This window comes from Anser brachyrhynchus (assembly GCF_964034855.1).
Source record: "Anser brachyrhynchus genome assembly, chromosome: 3".
NCBI lineage: Eukaryota > Metazoa > Chordata > Aves > Anseriformes > Anatidae > Anser > Anser brachyrhynchus.
This window is the reverse complement of record NC_137696.1, coordinates 120398071-120416351: the sequence shown is the minus strand read 5'-3', so window position 1 is coordinate 120416351 and position 18281 is coordinate 120398071. Positions and strand designations below refer to the sequence as shown.

General features: G+C 41.9%; 2 protein-coding genes across 10 annotated transcripts in view; one reads left to right on the top strand and one right to left on the bottom strand.

Moving 5' to 3' along the window:
* The window catches only part of CLIC5 (chloride intracellular channel 5), a 75024-nt gene extending 66226 nt beyond the window's left edge, over nt 1-8798 (bottom strand). Inside the window, exons 1-5 of one of the 8 annotated variants that reach the window (XM_080587400.1) lie at nt 7918-8798; nt 4699-4864; nt 3953-4193; nt 3163-3275; nt 577-1005 (exon numbers count right to left, since the gene is read on the bottom strand). In XM_080587400.1, the coding sequence (XP_080443526.1) occupies nt 577-912 (336 nt within the window). In that variant the 5' untranslated portion in view covers nt 913-1005; nt 3163-3275; nt 3953-4193; nt 4699-4864; nt 7918-8798. Of the gene's footprint in view, nt 1-576; nt 3103-3162; nt 3276-3952; nt 4194-4465; nt 4652-4698; nt 4865-7917 lie in introns of those variants that run through there. The other 7 variants (XM_080587398.1, XM_080587401.1, XM_080587403.1 and 4 more) reach the window with 7 other exon arrangements.
* A 2475-nt stretch (nt 8799-11273) lies between these two features.
* Nucleotides 11274-17711, top strand: ENPP4 (ectonucleotide pyrophosphatase/phosphodiesterase 4). Of its 2 annotated transcripts, XM_080587392.1 has the most exons (5): nt 11274-11377; nt 12156-12258; nt 12770-13631; nt 14541-14711; nt 16967-17711. In XM_080587392.1, exons 3-5 carry the CDS (start codon nt 12812-12814, stop codon nt 17329-17331), a joined length of 1356 nt encoding a protein of 451 aa, XP_080443518.1. In that variant the 5' UTR covers nt 11274-11377; nt 12156-12258; nt 12770-12811; the 3' UTR covers nt 17332-17711. The 2 variants fall into 2 exon arrangements, with proteins under 2 accessions (XP_080443518.1, XP_080443519.1); XM_080587393.1 differs by lacking the exon at nt 12156-12258 and having other exon boundaries at nt 11288-11377.
* Nucleotides 17712-18281: the final 570 nt, after the last annotated feature.

Here is an 18281-nt window from a genome sequence, read left to right as displayed (position 1 = left end):
CAAGTTAGCTTGAGTGTGTTGCATCTTGGTCTTTAAATCTGCCATAAATGAAAAACCCTGAAAACAGTTCTCGAATCACAAAAATATGTAAATCTAAATATTGAAAGAATTAAAAGACAGACATCTTTCAGGGATGAGCACCTCAGGAGATTTTATTGCCCTTATTTAAACTATATATTTTGTTTTATCTATAGCATTAATAACTATGACATTTGAGCTACTAGATAGCAAAACAGGGGAACAGTTAAACCAGATCAACTGAATCAGTTCAAGTAGTAGTCTAGCTGTAACGGCAGGGAGATCTTACAGAATAAATGAATTGCTGCCACAACCAGAATACTGCCAGCATACTCATACTTTCAGTTGAGCTGCAGAAATCCCAAGTACCTCCACACAAGTATTCTCTTCCTGTATCTTAAGATGTAAGAGATAGAAGACTGGCTTGGCCTCCTGCAGCAAGCAGGCAGCAGACTTGGGAACAAAGCTGTGGGTAGCTATGTTTTACTGATTTGGAGAACACACAGACTGTTTTGGGGTTTAAAGCTAGTGTACTCTGAAAAGCATCCAAGCTCTTACCTTTACAAACAAGAAAATCTCATAATCTTCCTCAAAGTTGTCAGTTTCTCTCAAGTTACTGCTATGGGGGAACTTGAGGGAAGTTGGAGAGTTGGAAGAATTGCTCTGGCTCCGACGCAACTGGAAGCCCGGAGGACAAAAAATGTTGTTCTCAAATGTTCTGTCCTCCACATCTTTATCTTCCTGAGTTGGGCTCATCGGATCCATCCCCTGGAACGGGTGGTCATCTTCAGCGCTGTGTTCAGAGGAAGATCCAATCTCCCCATCAGCCTCATGCTGAGAAGCCACAGAATTGCTGCGGCTGTTTTCTGGGCTCTCCTGACTACAATCCATCATCTCTGCGTCAGTAGTGGTGGAAGAAGGAGAAGCTGGATTTTCAGCGACATGATTGTAAAGATGATCCCCTTTGTCTTCCTCATAGTCTGGAATCTCAAAGATACTGGTGTCATTAACATTTTGATCAATGCTGGTAGAGATCTGATTTTCCATGACTGCTGGCTGGTGAGTTTACCTGCCTTCTGGTACCTTAAAAGACTACAACTAAAGTGAGATGTTGACAGATAAATGCTCTTTAGGAGGAAGCAGAGTCTGTGGTACGCTTTTTGAATGCTCTGCTACACATGACAGATCTCCAACAATAATTTACTAAGACCTTTAAATCAACAACTACACTTCCGCTGAAGTAAATGATACGGTTGTCTCACTTTTAACCCCTTTCTTGATCTGACTGTTGGTAATTATATCTTAGGCTTTAGAATCACTTTTTGTTGTTCCTCTTATCTCCTGGGCAAGTAGAGTGAAAAGAAAGCTGAAGCACCTAACAATATTAGAAAGCTATGGTAAAAAATACATAGTATTTCACTTGTGTAAGGAGGTAGAAATGCAGACTTCACTCATTTACTCATCTTCTCAACACACTAAAGCCTAGCGTCAAGGAAAAGCAAGGCAAAATTGCCTCAACAATATGAGCAATCTGCAGCATTTCAGTGGTTACTTAAAACATCATCAATATCATCAACAAATCATGAATGATCATTATAAATAAAACATTTTTTTTTTTAAATCATAAAATGCTCTATCCAGAAGAAACAGACAACATACTTTAACACTTTCCAGTTTTGCCACGGGTTCACTTTAGGACCTTGAACCAGGTCCTTTTTTTTTTTTAGGACCTTGAACCAGGTCCTTTTTTTTATCACCTTCATCCTCTCATCTGTAAACTATGGCCCAAACTGTAAATGACTTGTGAGCCTTGAAGTCTAGGAAAACAAAGCACTGAGTAAGTGTTAACTATTATCACGTACACTTACAGTTTAGTAAGTCATTACTTCTAATCACATTTACCTTGCATATCTCCGTATTTATAAAACATAGACCCAAGTTTCCAAAGTTGGGTTAATTCCACTTGACTTTTGCAATCTAGTTATCCACCTTTTTTTTTTCTCTAAGGAATGGAGACACTCACAAATCTCCACAAAATCTTCAGCGGATGAATACAACCAGCTTTGGGACAGGATGCTCTGACCTCTAAAAGACCTAGATCTGAATTTACCAGAATTATGAGAGCTTCAGATCTTACTGTCTAAAGATTTCTTACCTATATGCTTACTGCCTCTTGGTTATGCAGATTACTAAGAAAATACATTGAATTTAACTATGTTTAATCTTATGGGTTTGAGCCAAAAAAAAAAAAAAAAAAAAACTAAAGTGGGGGGCGGGGGTCATTCTCTTGACCCATCATGTTGAGGTTAGGGTTCACTTAAAATCCTTAAAACTTCCTGAGATGCAACTGTCTCAGCTACGTTGGATTTCTAAAAGTAACCAGAAGAGAGGTTAAAGAGAAAGATCGTGATTCCAGCTATCTATCTCCAACCAGAACAACCAGGGGAATGCATGTTGTTTCACGTGGTAGAGTAACAGCTGCTGCCTTGCCTGAGATTTATGACTGTAGTTTACTGTCATTATTCTTACATTGAACTTTTTAGATTGCTAATAAAGTTAAATATCAAAAGCAAACCAATAATTCAGCTTATTAAACTTGGTTTCACCTTCCAAGGCTCTTAGATAATCTGGAAAGCACCAAAATCATACTCACATCCGTGTTTAATCACTGTAACAGTGAGGAAAACCACTACAGCAGAATCTGAATTCTCTATATGGAACCAGAAATATCATAGAAAGATGCAAGCATCAGAGATCAATGAGATCTTGTCGCTCACGAGTGCACGAGACCTAAATGATTCTGAAATGTGTGCTGTGTAATCCATATTGCAAACTCCCAGCATTAAAAGTCAGCTATTAGGCTACCAATAAAAATGTAAAAATAATGAATTTAAATTACTGCTCGAATTACTGCTGTCATGACATTTAGTTCATTAATCAAACTTACAGACTTAACTTTTCTACTATGAGATGCCTGTAGAATGATTTATATCCAGAAACTGGTGCTTTAAGTAAAACAGAAGTTAAATTCTGGTTTTGTTGAAGGATTTTTCCTATCAAGTGAAAATAAATTCAGTATTATTAGGGACAAAATAAATTCAGTATTATTAGGGACAAAAACAAAACAAACAAAAAAAAACCCACCTCTGTCTAAATGTAGTCTGAATTGGGATTTTACGGGATTCTCTCTGTGCACAGCTCCCTACAGGAAGCTAGAGGCCCAAGAGCACTTTCCTGGACAAATCCAGTTCCCTTATCTGAAATATGAAAGTCCCAGTGACAGTGGAATTAGTGAAATAGTGCAGCAGATAAAAGAGAAATCCAGAGGAAAGAACTGCACAGAGGAGCAAGCTGTGGGACCTCCTGCACAGCAGCAAGGGAGTAAATACCTAAATGACAGGCTCTGAAAGATCTGCCACTAAACCTACAGTCATCCCTTTACGGATGGCAGACATACAACAGCATTGTCAGAGGGAGAAACTTTATGGAAAACCAGAAACCTGCTGTGTCATATGAGTCTTCCAACAATTTGGGGCTCTCTAACCACTGACTCAAAGAATTAAACAGAATTATACCTCCAGCCTCTTCTGCTTCTCTTACTGATTCTTAGATCAGATGCTTTTGACCCAGCATTAGCATGCAAAATTCAAGTTGTAACTCAAGGAAAGACAAACAGCAAAGAAGGAAAACAGCTCCTCAAAGTTGTCAGTGAGGCAAAAAACTTTATTTTAGTAATAACCGTACAGACCTTTGAGGTTGTAGCACTCTTCTCCATGTTTAGCTCAGAGCTTAGAAAGTGCTGCCCCAGAAAACTGTTCCAGTTCATAAATCTACAATTTTTCCTGCATCTTTTGTTTTCGGTACAGTCTACAGTTTGTCTCTATAGTAAAGAGATGTGAAGTGAAAGAAAGCTAGGAAAAATCAAAGAACTTACTAGGAACTTATAACTTTTTTTTGCAATAAATATTTTTTGCTTTTAAGAAAGCACTCATATTTCTTCACATTTTATAGAAATCCACTTGTATTTCCATCTGTATCTGGTCAAAGTCTTCTAAGCATGGCCTCAATAAGTGACTCCTACTGATTTTCAAAGCTTTCTCACACAGGGCACTTTCAGGGTTAAATATTCTGGGATCATAAAAATTCCCTCCTTAATCAGTCGTGATGGAAAATCACTTGAGGAAGAAAAGGATAAGGACACACTCATAACTCCTTAGGAGCAAAACAAAGAGCAAAGGACAGTTGTGTGGTATTACAATGAACGACTTTTTTTTTTTTCCTCCACAAAGACATTAGCAGGATGCAGCAGCACCTGCTGGAGGGTATAAAATATCACAGGTAAAAGATATAAAAAAAGAGTAACATACGAGTATTATATTTTTAAAAAAATGGAGTTGGTGTTGATTTCATTAGTCAAAAACATGAGCTAGCCACGTTCTCTTTTTACCTGCGTCCCCACAAAGAGCAAAGGAAATTACCACGCAGCTCCAAGGTCCCAGACTTTACTCTTGTGCCAGAGATAATGTCCCACAGGGAGCACAGCCACCAGCCAGAATTTACACAGGTGAAAACCAGGTGTGTTTCAAATCGCATTATATGAACCCGCTGCTGGTTTACAACCCTTACATTTCATCTGCAGGGAAGACAGAAAGAATTTTAGTGCCACAGTTTGGAAGTTACCTGATTACGAAGGTGATTGAAATGGAGGTGCCTGCACTGTGAGCTAGGACACCTCTAGCGTTGTGGCCTGCTCTCCTGCGCGCTGCTCCCTCCGGTCCCCAGCCAAAAAGGTCTTCATCTCCAGCAAAGGAGTAGGGCAGAGCAGCAGTGAAAAGGGACCTCTCTCCTGCAGGGAAGTGAGAGGAAGGAGGGCGCATGAGGCAAATGATTCTGCACTCTGCAGAGGCAAGAGAGCAGAAAAAATCTCAGCATGTTGCACTCCATTCTCCATTGAAAAATGAAGCCCTCCGGGCACCCGTCCCAGCCCCACAACCACCAGAATGGAAGATTACAAAGAACAGAGATCACCAATTTCATCCTTCCCCCAAATTCCTTTGGTCCCAAATCTAGAGGGTGTTAAATTAACGTGATACTTAGCATAGCAATAATTTCTGCTTTTAGTTCCTTAATTCAAATTGTCACTTACCACTACGTGTGTCATCAGTGAGCCACCCGATAACACTGGTCACTTGCTTTGCAAAAATAGAAATAACCACGTAAACCATAAGCAGCAAAGCTCATATAAGGATGGAGAATGTGAACAACAACAGTATTTGTTTTCAAGCTTTGTTTTGTTTTGTTTTTCACTTTATGACTGAATTTCTTTTGTCTTTTTCACTCTAGCTTTATTCTTTTTAAAAGAAGAAACAGCATTAAGATGATTCTGATCATAACTTTCAGTTAGCGTACATAAGACACAAGTCACTGTCAACCGGTAAAATCTAGCAGGTCTCATTTTTAGAAACTTTGGTTTTGCTAAGCTTACTTGTCTGTTGTTCAGCATCTAGATTAAGTTCATTGCTGATTCCTTCTATAATGCAATGGTAGAATGAATGATATCAGAAGATGAAGCGCATTCTGGCGATGGTCTTTAGTACTGCAAATCCTCAGTCACCTGAGCTCCCTAAAAGAGCAGTCTTTTAGACAGCAAGCTTGGAATTCACCTACATTTGGGAGCCTAACAGTGGGCATCAAAACTCACATTACGAACCTAGACTCTGCAGAGATACAGAGAGCTCAGTTCAAAAACCCAAACACACACAGACATTTCTTAGTATTTAAGCTGTTTGCTTAGACCATCTTCATTTTATCCCAGGGATAAACTATATCTCTGACAGACTCAGAATAGCATGTTAAAATCAGACCACTGAAGCTACTACTGAAACTGTATCTGCTCACCTTGTAATCCTAACAGAAATAACCACCTCCAGCTTTGGCTTATTTGAAAATGTCAAGCTGAAGACCAGCTTATACCGAAATTCCTGCACTGCTAGAGTCAGTTATCCGTCACCTCCAGAGCAGAAGGGAATGATGTGAAGAAGGAACAGTAAGAACAACATCAGACCCCTCGACACCATACCTCCCATTTTCTGATAGATTAATAATTAAAGGCAAAAAGCAACATTACACTGTCTAATTAAATTCCCAGTACAACAAGAATTTTACCTGGGTACCCCTTTATTTAAGCCACTAACTTGCACGTCTTTTAGACATGCCATCGTACCACCATAGTACTGGAAGCTTCAAGAGATGCCCCATCCATCAGTTCCACGAGTAGCTCCACTAATTATTAGACCTGCTTAGGAACAGCACTCTGCTTCCACTGGAGTTTCTCAGGAAGTCACCTCCAGCTGGCTCCCACTACAATTTCACGCTTTAGTTACCGAGTCCTTCAGTTTTATTGTCTCTCTGTGAAGGTACTTACACAGCCTAAGCAAGAACCTACAAATCTTTCTTGATAACCTAAGCAAACTGAGATGTCTTTGCTTGCTTTAAAGTATCTTCTTCCGGCCATAAGAGGGGCAAGACAATGGAATAAAACAAAACACACACAGTTGCTGGAAACTGCTGGACCCAAACTGGATGATGGTAAACGATGCTTTTTAATGTCAGTGGGAACAGAGGGATCTTAGCATCCAAAGAGCGAGGGCCCTTTGCACTTGACAGCACTCACTGCAAAACTCATGAGTATTGCTGGCCATTCAGGACACTGGTTTTCCAAAAAAACACCATTTATGACAGCTCTAACATTCCCACAGCTTTGCAACATGCAGTCCAATACATTATCACAGCTACACAGTGGGTTCTGGGAGGAAGATTGGTTACAGTTTCCAGACACATTACACTAAAATCACAATAAAATCATACCACTTCATTCTCACTCCTGACCACACTGAATACTTGGATGAAAACACCACCAATTAAACTTTCTAAGGACATTTCCAGTCCCATGTTTTTTGTAAGTCATCAGTGCCTCATCTCTTTACAGTTCCCAAAATGTAATGTTTTATTCACTACTGATTTTACACTGAACAACGCGAGGCAAAGACCTTTAGGTAGCTTTCAAATCTTAGGAAGTCTCCATGCAGGGTACTTTTCTACTTTGGATCCATGCTCTCTACAAGAATGAGAGCTACAAGATCCTGCACCAGTTATTCCAAGAGCCATTAACACTCATGGAGGTGTATGGCAGGAACAGACTGTGAAAAACAGGTCCAAGCACCTTCAGCTCTCCACAATTTTTGGGTATGGGTTGGTTCAAAAGGACGAACAAGGCTATTCAGTATGGCATTGTTCTCCTCCAGCATTGGGATGGTCACCTTTGGATGTCCAAGAAGATCACAGAGATGATTGTGGAGGACAAGAAGTTGCACAGAAAATGTAGCTGTATTTTATGTGCACATAGAGTTAGTTCATCGTGTGAAACTTACTTCATTTCAGTTTCATTTTAACTGTTGATATGTGCAGCTATAGCAGTATCTCTATTCTATTTAAGATACAGGAAGAAAACAGAAAAAAAAAAACATTTCAGAAGATAGAGGACTGGTAGAAGCCTTGGATCATTGCATGTTTTTTTATACGAGTCAACATGTCCTTGAAGGAGACCTCCAGAAAGCCATTTGCTGCTCAGTTACCTGGATTCTGTGATTACCTCACTGTATTAATGGTCATTTGCCTTCACCCAGATTTTTCTTTGCTACTAATACTGTACAACAGACCTATTTAAAGCCAACACACCAACAAATTTAACTCTGCATAAGACAGACACTTCTCCACGAGAAACTGGACAAACAATACAAAATTATTTTGCACCAGACACTCAACTTTCACGTTATAAACAGATTTTCATTGTTAAAAATACCAGGCCTTGCCATTGTCAACAGACATTTTTCAACTTACCTGCTGCAGGGCCTAAACAATTATTACTGATTCAGATGCTCCAAAACCCTGAATTTTGGCCTTTCAGTTCCTTTTATAAAGCTTTGTCTGGTTTGTCCTCCAACCCCACAGTTAGAAATTCCATTAGAATACCTGACGGCCTAAAAATATTGATGTTCCATTCGCCCAAAGCAACTGCTCCAAGGAAAACAGCTTTGTTTGCCTTTAAAATCTGGCATTATTTCAACATCCCTGTTTACCTCTGAAACTAAGCACCCATAGGAAGCCCAGCAACCAGGCTTTAAGCTTTTATAGAGCGGAGGCTCTAGTGACTAAAGTAGAGAAGGCAGTGACACCACACTGCTCTGTATCACCCCACCACACAGCCTCAGGGATACCATTCCATAGACAGTCTGAGAAACTGTGCGGTTAGGAGCTTCATTTTGTTTATAGTCTCCGTATACAACCTATTCTTCAGATGAAATAGGCACTAGAAGCTGAGAGTCTAATAAATTTTAACAGCTGTTAGTCGCTTCGTCAGCTTTTATGGTTTTATGAAATGTCTTCACGTTTTTCTTCATCTCCGCTATATAAAGTGCATCAAAATGCTAAAAGTAATTGATTTAAAAAGCTACTCAGCAAGCTGAGTAAATCAGCAAAATCTGATCATGGAGATTTGTCATGGATAAAACTGAGGGGAAAAATAGAAAAATACGGGAAAATGCTTCTCTTTCAATATTCAACTTCAGTTATTTTAACTGGAAGTAATGAAAATGCCCTGCATTTTCTTAAGAAATGAAGACCCGAACTATTCATGTGCAACATGACGTTTCCACCTGAATAAAAAGGAGTTGCTTTCCCTCCACACCACTACCAATAGGAGAATATGGTTGCCCAGCTGGAAATCAAATATTTTACTAAACCTAACCAAAGACTGAGAATATTTTGTAGTTGCCTACCCTTTACTTCCTGTCATTCAGTAAATTCCACAAAGACAAACAAATGTGTATCATGGTTTTCAAGCTGCAACCGCTCAGCTCCACTACAGCAGCAAAAAGCTGCCATCTGAAGCATCTGGCAGGATTTAGTACCATCTAGTGCTGAGAACTACAGTCTGTAGACAAACGTGGGGTGAAATACAGTACGGAGAGGGATTAAGGTGATGAAAGGTAACCATCTTGGTAGTTCCCAGTTTTACTTCTTTTAATATAACTATATACATAACTAATCCAATTCCTGTAGGCATACACTGTACACAGAACTGAGACCTGCATTAAATGTGAGACGTGTTGGCTAGCACATTTCAGAAGCGCACAGTTGGTAAGGTACACTGCCTTTATGATGTGTCAAATTGGACACATTACAGGTGAATACTGTACATAGGTTTCAAAGCATATGGCTAAGGGTAAACAAGAGATTACTCACACCTTTGAGGACTGAATAGCTGAGTAAGTATGTTGCTGAACTAGGTCAACAAATGACCCTTGATGATTATGTCTGTATCTCACAATAAAGTTGGTAACAAGACCTGAGTCATAATTATACAAAATTGAATCAAAACTAGACAAATTAAAAAATTGCATGTTATGTATTCCCTAGACCTTTAATTCACTGACACAATAATTTTTTAGAAGCAAATGCAGTACAGTAATTGATAAAGGATATTGCCCTTTCCCACGTGATCGTGTGCATATTGACAGAGCTGAATTAGCATAGCTAAAAAAAAACAACCCACACCACAACCTTGACTTGAACTTTACATCTGAATTGCAAGAAGTCTTAACTGGCTCACTGTTTACCTTTTTTTTTTTTTCTTCTTTTTTCTTTTTAAACAATCCTGTGCTTTGCCACACTTAATACATTCCATGAATCAAGGTGAATCAGAGAGGCATGTCACCTTGTCCAGCAGTTTTCTCCTGGCACCTGTAAATCAACAGCCTCAACTTTAAAAGCACGCCACAGCTGGCACACAGAGGTAGCATATCCTGTTGAACTCATACATATGTGAAAGCCATTGGGAAGAAACAAGCTGAAACGTATGCAGCATTCAGGATAAACAGGCTAGCAGGGCAAACAGCATGCAGTTTAGATCCTCTGCTTAAGTTTGCTATGAAGCTATAGACGTCTTTTTTTTTTTTTTTTTATGAAATTGGAAACGGAGTTATGATTTCTGCTGTATTCTGTTAAAGGACACATTTTCTCTCTCTCTACACTGAGATGATTTCATTGTTATTCAGCACCAGTAACTTAACAGGTTTTGCAGAATTACTAATCACTTCTCATAACAAAAAGGTTAACCAACAAAATGCGAACTGCTTGCCTGAACTTAGGAGGCAAACTGACCAGAACCCAGAACAGGCCTGAACACATCACACCGCACGCTGCCTTCTTACCAGCAGCCCTGGCGTGCACAGCACTTACATCCAGTAATGCTTTCATTATGCATGCATTCTGGGTTTTAGGGTAAAAAGGTGTTGTCACGAGAGCACGATGAGGTCATGCAGAGACAAGCGCATGAACAGCCAGCTCTCTGAGCTGTGTGACGGAAAGGGAGAGGCAATGGAGGAGAGCAGAGACCTGCAGCTGCACTGACGACCCCACAGCCCGGGGGTTGCAGCAGCACCCTGGGGGAATGCCAGACTGCTGACGGCCACGCACCCCACCCCAACCCACAGCATCCCACCTCATGGGCACTCCAGCCCAGGGTGACAATGAACGCCGTGGCCCCCCAGTCACCACAGCCGCCTGCTGCAGCTCCCCTCAGCCCCGCAGCTCTTTACAGCTCCCCTCAGCCTCACTCCCCTCAGTTCTCCTCAGCCCCGTTCCCCCCCCAGACCCTATCACCCCCTATCAGCCCCCCCAGCCCCACTTCCCTCAGTTCCCCCAGCCCCATTCCCCTCAGTGCCCCTCAGCCTTGCTCCCCCCAGCCCCTACCAGCTCCCTTCAGTCTAGGATCACAGAACCGCTAGGGTTGGAAGAGACCTCCAGGATCACCTGCTCCAACCGCCCCCCTACCCCCAATGTCTCCCACTGAACCATGTCCCCAAGCACCACGTCCAACCTCTCCTTGAACACCCCCAGGGACGGTGACTCCACCACCTCCCTGGGCAACCCGTCCCAATGCCTGGCTGCTCTTTCTGAGAAGAAATGTCTCCGCATTTCCAACCTGAACCTCCCAGTACCCCCCCAGTACCCCCTCCCAGTAGCCCCCCGCCCCTACCACCCCCCCAGCCCTATCCCCCTCGCCTCATCCCCCCCCATTCCTCCCTCCCTCCCCGCGTCCCGCCCACCCCTCCTCCACCAATCACAGCCGCCCCCAGCGGGCTCCCCGACCAATCGCAGCCCTCAGCGGCGCTCCGCCGCTCTCCCCCCCCTCCCCCCCCCCCGCCGATGGCTGCCGTTTGCCCCTCCCCTCCCCGGCCCCTTCCCCTTCCCTTCCCCGGCCGCCGCCGTTCCGCGACCGCTCGGCGGGCACCGCACGGTGGGCTCGGGGCGAAACCGCCGGGGGAGGCTCCGGGGGTGGTGGTGAAGGGGGTCTGGGGGTCGTTGAGGAGGAATTTGGGGGCGTTTGGGTGGGATCCGGGGTGTTCGGGGGCTGTCCCCCAAAAATAGCGGGGTGCCCCTGAGCTGGCGGTGCTGGGCCGGAGGGGCTCTTCCCCCGGTGTTGGGGGAAATTTTGGGGGGCCGGTGGGCCCAGGGGTGGCCTCAGGGCCCTGCGGCACCTTCTGGCTGCTGGGGGTGCGGGGGAGGTAGGGCTGGTGGGGTGTTATGGCAAAGAGTGGGGTCAGGCTGCGCCGGGGGGTACAGCAGGGGTAGGACAGGAGATGTGTGGTAGGGTTAACCCAAAATATTTCCATCCGTCTGTCCCTGGAGGATCTAACATCGCTGTGGTTAGAAAGTTCTGCGCTTTTCCTCCTCAGATCAACCTGGTTTCTGCAAATGCCATAAAGGAGCAAATTGCGGGAGCGGGGCTCGCCTTGGGAGCAAGGCAATCTCCCATCTCTTGTCAATAATCCCAAATTTCCTCCTTCTTTAACACCCTATAAAATAATCCTGCATCTCCCCGACCCAAGCACCCATCGCATGAAAGAAGTTCGAGCATGTCCTTTCTGCTGCCAGCGTCTTCTGATTTAAATGGATAATGAAAAATCTCATAAATTATACCCTCTATCCATACTGACCTTTAATTCCTTGATAAGAAATAACTTCCCTCACTGCAGAGGTTACTAATGATGATTTTTTTTTGCTCTTTATTTTAGAGAGACATATGACACACAAAGAGCAGGTTGAAATGCTGTTACGGTCGATGTAGAGCAGCTCAGAAGGAAAACAGAAGTAGCTCCTGGCAGTTCCCTGTATTGAGTAAGCAGTAAATCAGTCGGAGTGTTGAAAGGCTTAAAAGCCTTCCAGCAACTCCAGATGGTAGGAAAGGGGGGATGAAAAAGGAAATGGATCTCTGGGCTGAGCACTGATGTGTGAACGGGAGTCCTGAATGTGGAGCCAAAGTTGTTTGGTGCCTGTGCTCGAACGGGAGAAAAATACAGGTTGTTTGTCTTGGAGTGCAGAATAGTAATAAGGGAGACAAAATGGTGAAATAACTGCTTAAAAAAAAGAGAAAACGAGAAAACAGTTCTTTCATTTAGTCTGCAATGAGAAATGTCTCGCTGCTCATTTGTTTTGATACGTGAGGAGCTATGGCAATATATGGAAACTTCTGAAGTCAGCAGGGAAACTTTCTGTTGGCCTCAGTGGTTGTTTACACCAGTTGTTCTGCAGTTAACCTCTACGAGGAAGGTGTGCGTGATGTATGGCTAGTTCAACTGGTTCCAGTGCGCTTATTTTGAATCATGTCTTGTCTTTTTACATTTTTCAGGTGCATCTGCTTAATTGCTGGAAATATTTGGAAGTATCAACAATGAGCTTGCTGCTAACCTTGCTTCTGTCTGGAATAGTCACCTGTCGTGGTCACCCCAGTGATTCAGTGCCCAGGTTACTCTTAGTGTCCTTTGATGGCTTCAGGGCTGATTACTTGGAAACCTATCATCTTCCTCACCTTCAGGAGTTCATTGAGGATGGTGTGCTTGTAAAACAAGTTACAAATGCTTTTATCACCAAGACTTTCCCAAACCATTACAGCATAGTGACAGGTTTATATGAAGAAAGCCACGGCATTGTGGCTAACGACATGTATGATGCGGATACCAAGAAAAAGTTTTCGCAGTTCAATGATTCGGATCCCTTCTGGTGGAATGAGGCAGTTCCAATTTGGGTAACAAATCAACAGCAGGGAAATGGGACAAGTGCTGCTGCAATGTGGCCTGGTACTGATGTAAAAATTAACAATACGACCCCCCACTTCTTTATGAAGTATAATTTTTCAGTAACATTCAAGGAAAGAGTGGAGAAAATCGTTACGTGGCTGAACAGCTCTGATCCAGTAGTCAATTTTGCTACATTATACTGGGAAGAACCAGATGTAAGCGGGCACAAGTATGGACCGAACGATACTGAGAACATGCGCAGAGTATTAGAACAAGTGGATAATCATGTTGGTTTCCTTAAGAGTAAACTGAAAGCCTCAGGTTTATGGGACACTGTTAATGTCATCATAACAAGTGATCATGGGATGGCCACATGTTCTCCAAAGAAGCTGATTGTCCTCGATGGCTGTCTTGATCGCAGTAACTATATTCTCATCGACAAGAGTCCAGTTGCTGCAGTGCTGCCAAAAAAGAGTATGTGGTAGTTTTTGGTTTTTTAAGTTGTATATTGAGTTGTTTTTTTTTGTTTTTTAAGTCTTACGTTGAGATTTAAATCTTGCTTACCTTCAGGTCTTGTGCAGGACAAGTGTAGCTAATACTGCATGACTTGGATGTAATTTAATGGAAAAGCAAAAAAAAAAAAAAAGTCTGTTTAGAAGTTACTTTGCTTTAGTAATCAGTGGGATGAGGAGCACTGGGTCAAATTGCCTATGCAATTAGGCACGCAGAGTGCCTGCTCCCTTGTTGCTCATGGATTCTATAAGGTTGCAATTCATAGTGAGCATGAAATAAACCGTCGGGTTTATTCAGAATAAAATATCTCGTTGTTGAGACTTCCAACTAAAAATCTAAAACCAACTTTGGTTGCTTTACAGCTTCCGTTTCTGTGACTGAAACTTGAGTTTTCATACTGTGAATTTGTTTTCTGTATCTCAGGGTAGTCACTAACAGGTGTGACTCATGACGCTGCCGGTCTTCTCAGTTTCCTCAGCTGTGGCCAGACCGAAGCAATTATAGCAAACAACATGATTTATAGATTAGCAAAAAGTTTATTTTCACTGCTTTGGCTAAAATATTGGCTACTTTGGTGTGTGATTGCTTTCTCTTGATTTCTCTGCTTGAATTTGGCACCCACTCCCCACCTCTCCAGAAACACAGAGTTGAATTTTAGGTTCTAGACACAAAGTGCCTGACTTTAAATGGGAGCAAGTTGTGAAATCCACCTCGATACATTTCACTAGGGACATGGAACAATCATTTACTCTCTGCATTTTAAAAAATAGTAGTTTGGGGGGAAAAAGAGATCTAGCTTTAATGACAGATAATTGCGTTATGCAGGACATAATTTCCAACTGTTTCATATGCGTTTTTTTTTCTTGACAGATAAAAAATATGTATACAACTTACTGAAAAAATGCAGTAGTCACATGAAAGCATATCTCAAAGAGGAGATTCCAGAACGATTTCATTATCAGCATAATAAGAGAATTCAACCCATAATCCTGGTTGCAGATGAAGGCTGGACAATTGTGCAAAATGAGTCTCTTTTAAAATGTAAGTATCATTTCCTCGTTTTTGCTCTTTGTGGCTTGCATTGGTGAAGTGTTTGGGTTATTCCAGCAATCTGTAGCGGGTCCTAGCTTGCGAGTAGAGTCTTCACACTGTGCATCTTTAGGACCGTCTCAGGCAATGTTTTCCAGAACATTCTCAGCCTCAACCTGGAGTGTTTTAACAGATGAGGATTATAGGGGATGTTCTGTTGGCTCCAACACTTTGCTAAGTTCAACTTAATGGCCTGAGATACGCTTTGCTGGCTAACTTGCCTAAGGTAACTCTAAGTCTTTATCTCAAGCTTTGACCAGCATGTGGTTTAAATGTTTGTGCATAAAACCATACATATAAAGAACGTAAATGAGGAATCATTTAATGTTACTGTACACACATTAGGGAACAAAATAAATGGGAGGAAATCTTAGAAATAATAGAAGCTCAACAATAATGGTCAAAGAAGCCAGAATTCTTCCTGTCAGGAAGATACCAAATAGCATGTTGTAAAAATAAGTGACAGATGTTACTTCACACAATGCACTCATAAGCTATGCCATTTCTTCCTGCTTTAATAATAATAATATATATATTATATATATATATATGGGTTCAGAAAGCAATTGGACAAATTTTTGGAAGAGAAATCCATTAATAGAAATGAAATACAAAGGTACCAATTTCCAGGGAGTTTCTAAGCAGCTGAGAGCTGCTGTTGCATGGTTCCCAGGCTATCTGTTATGACTGCTGTCAGGACAGGGTGGTGGGTGGTGTAAACTCCCAGTTTCACCCAGCTTGTCTGCCCTTTGCACATTTAAGTCCAAATTTTCTCATCATTTGTACAGAAGTACTGTTTATGATGTAAGACATGCTTGTATTTGAATTTCCCCCAAAGTTTGCTGCAATCATCCTCAAACTGACAACATTTAGCCCCTTAAAGTGCTAACGGAACTCTGTTTTTCACGGTTAGGTTCAATGTAATGTACCTAAAAATAGTTAATAACTGTATATTTAGAAATAACAGTACTGTGTTGGTTGAAATGAGTCGCTTTTCAAAAGAATTTTGCTAGCCACAGCTTTCTAGAAGCAAGAAGGGGATGTTTTAGCCTAAATGGCAATGTAAGTGTTTATTGTCCTCATGGACAAAGTGGCAGCATAATGATTGGCAAGTGTACTGATACCAACACTGTTCCTAGTACGCGTGAGTCCTCCTGCAACAGCACTGTTCAAAATGAGCAAATAGCGGAAGGAAAAAATCTAATCAAATCTCATGAGATTAGATCTAATCTAATCGCAAGCGAGAAATGGTGCAGTTGTGTCTTCATAATAACAAACACAATGGTACAAAACGTTAAAAAGGAATGTTGAAAGTATACCAAAGTGGTAAGTGTGACTTCAAGCAGTAGGACTCGTGACATTGCAGATCAGAAACGTTTTAGTGAAGTGGTTAAGGAGACAGTTCTGGGGGCAGATTTACTAAACTGATACTAAGAAATGAACTATAAACCGAAACGCAGTAACTCAAACTCTGTGCTATGAGAAATTTTTGGCATCTAGAACACATTCATTAGGCGTGTTACTAGGAAATTGGACTATGGCTGCTTTTTAGCTGTTTATATTTCACAAAATGTCGCAGTATTTCTTAAAAATCTACCAAACGCCTAAATACTGGTGACCTTGCAGCCACGAAGTTCTGTTGTGTGTCTGTCACAGGCATCACGATCCTTTGGCTGTTTTTGCTTTTGATTATGTAGGGATTTGTTTGGGTATCTAATCTGATAAATTTGGGTACCTAATCTGGTCAGCATGATCTAAGAGTACTTTAATATGCACAAACTGAACACCGTCAAGGGGAAAATGTTCGAGTTTTTATGAGACAGGTGCTTTTTAAGGGGAACTCTCTCTCCAAAATCCAAGAAATGCAAGCTTGCATTCCAGCTACTGACTTGTGGAGTGGCAGCACCCTTTTCAACTTCAGCATGAGGAGTGTGAGGGGGGGAAACTGGAAGTGTCAGTGAGCAAAAAGAAAAGAGATTAACCGGGGGAGGTGGGGAAGGAACGTGGCTGAAGGCTGGTATGGGAAAAGACTGCTGGGGAGCCAGGAAGAGGGAAGGAACTCTGGGTTCCTTCAGCGTTTGATCCAAGGGCTGCGTTTAGTTTTTGCATCAGTCCTTGGTTAAAATACGTGCCTTTTGGGGGTGGGGGGAGTACTTGATATGCAAACAGCAACTGTGATGTTAACTCTTGACTTTGCCTTTCTCCAGTAGGTGACCATGGCTATGACAACGCTCTCCCTAGCATGCATCCATTCCTGGCTGCTCGAGGGCCTGCTTTTCATCGGGGTTACAAGCAGAGCACAATGAACAACGTTGATATTTACCCAATGATGTGCCACATCCTGGGACTGACCCCACAGCCGCACAATGGCACTTTCAGTAACACCAAGTGCTTGCTCACTGACCAGTGGTGCATAAATCTCCCCGAAGCTATTGGGATAGTTATTGGGGCTTTTATGGCACTGACTACTTTCACCTGCATTATAATAATCTCAAAGAACAGAGTAGCTCCTCCACGTCCGTTTTCCCGACTGCAGTTACAGTCTGACGATGATGATCCTTTAATTGGATAGCATGCAGAGAGCTGAGCCTCGCTTGCTTAATAGTGATTTCAGCAGGCGAGTTCAACATTGCACTGGACAGCATTCTTTGATGCACTTTAATGGTATCTGTGTAAAATACTGTACAGCCAGAACCTGCTAACTTGTTTGTGTGTGTTACTTGAATAGTAGTCCTGTAAAAAAAAAAAAAAAAATAGTATTTTCAGAAAGAAATACTGAACGGGTGGCTTTTTGCTGGAAGAGATGACTAAGAAAATAAAGATGTTTAATTTTTCATTCAAGACTTTGAATGCTTCTAAAATGAAATTCCAGACTGTGAACTAGACAAAATGAATTTTAACATTTGTAAGTGATAATTATTTTTGGTATTAAATTTAAATTAATGTTGATTTCTTTTGGTGTTCTTGTAGCTGTATTGGAGAGATGATCTTTTTTCTGAGAGTTAGAAGTTAGTTCAGTTTGGACGCTATCTTCTGATTCGTTCTTAAATCTGGGGAGAAAGGGTGGAGAGAAGAGGTGATACTTGTGTTTCCACCTTAAGCCAGCAATGTGACAAGTAACTGGTGAGAAGGAAAAAGGAAGTCGGTGAGGAAAGAACTGTTACGTGTCACTTCTATGCTGACAACTTCTAGCTTGAGCAATAAAGTATGTGGCCCAACAGTTAGAACACTGGGCAGATGCTGAAGCTTCCGTGTGTGTCTGTGGGTGACTCAGTTCTGCAGTTCCTGCACTAGGAGAGCTGAGACAGGACTACTTGCTTATCTCAAGGATGTTGATTTAATCTGAGAATCCTTGCTTGGGTTACTCAGCTTGATGGGCTGTAGTAGTAAAATTGCTGCTTCTGAACACTGTGAAAGGTTTTTTCAGGCGTAGACTGCTGAATATGTTACAGAATAAAGGTGGGTAATGCCCTGTGTACTGGCTGATGATTGTCTTCTGAAGGCTGTCATGTCCTGAAAAGG

What these genes read in the sequence shown, in the direction of transcription:
- ENPP4 (XM_080587392.1), top strand. Translation starts at nt 12,812, where the DNA reads ATGAGCTTGCTGCTAACCTTGCTTCTGTCTGGAATAGTCACCTGTCGT. An exon ending in TGCAGTGCTGCCAAAAAAGA is followed by an intron (nt 13,632 to 14,540) that starts GTATGTGGTAGT and finishes TTTTCTTGACAG; the next exon opens with ATAAAAAATATGTATACAAC. An exon ending in AAATGAGTCTCTTTTAAAAT is followed by an intron (nt 14,712 to 16,966) that starts GTAAGTATCATT and finishes GCCTTTCTCCAG; the next exon opens with TAGGTGACCATGGCTATGAC.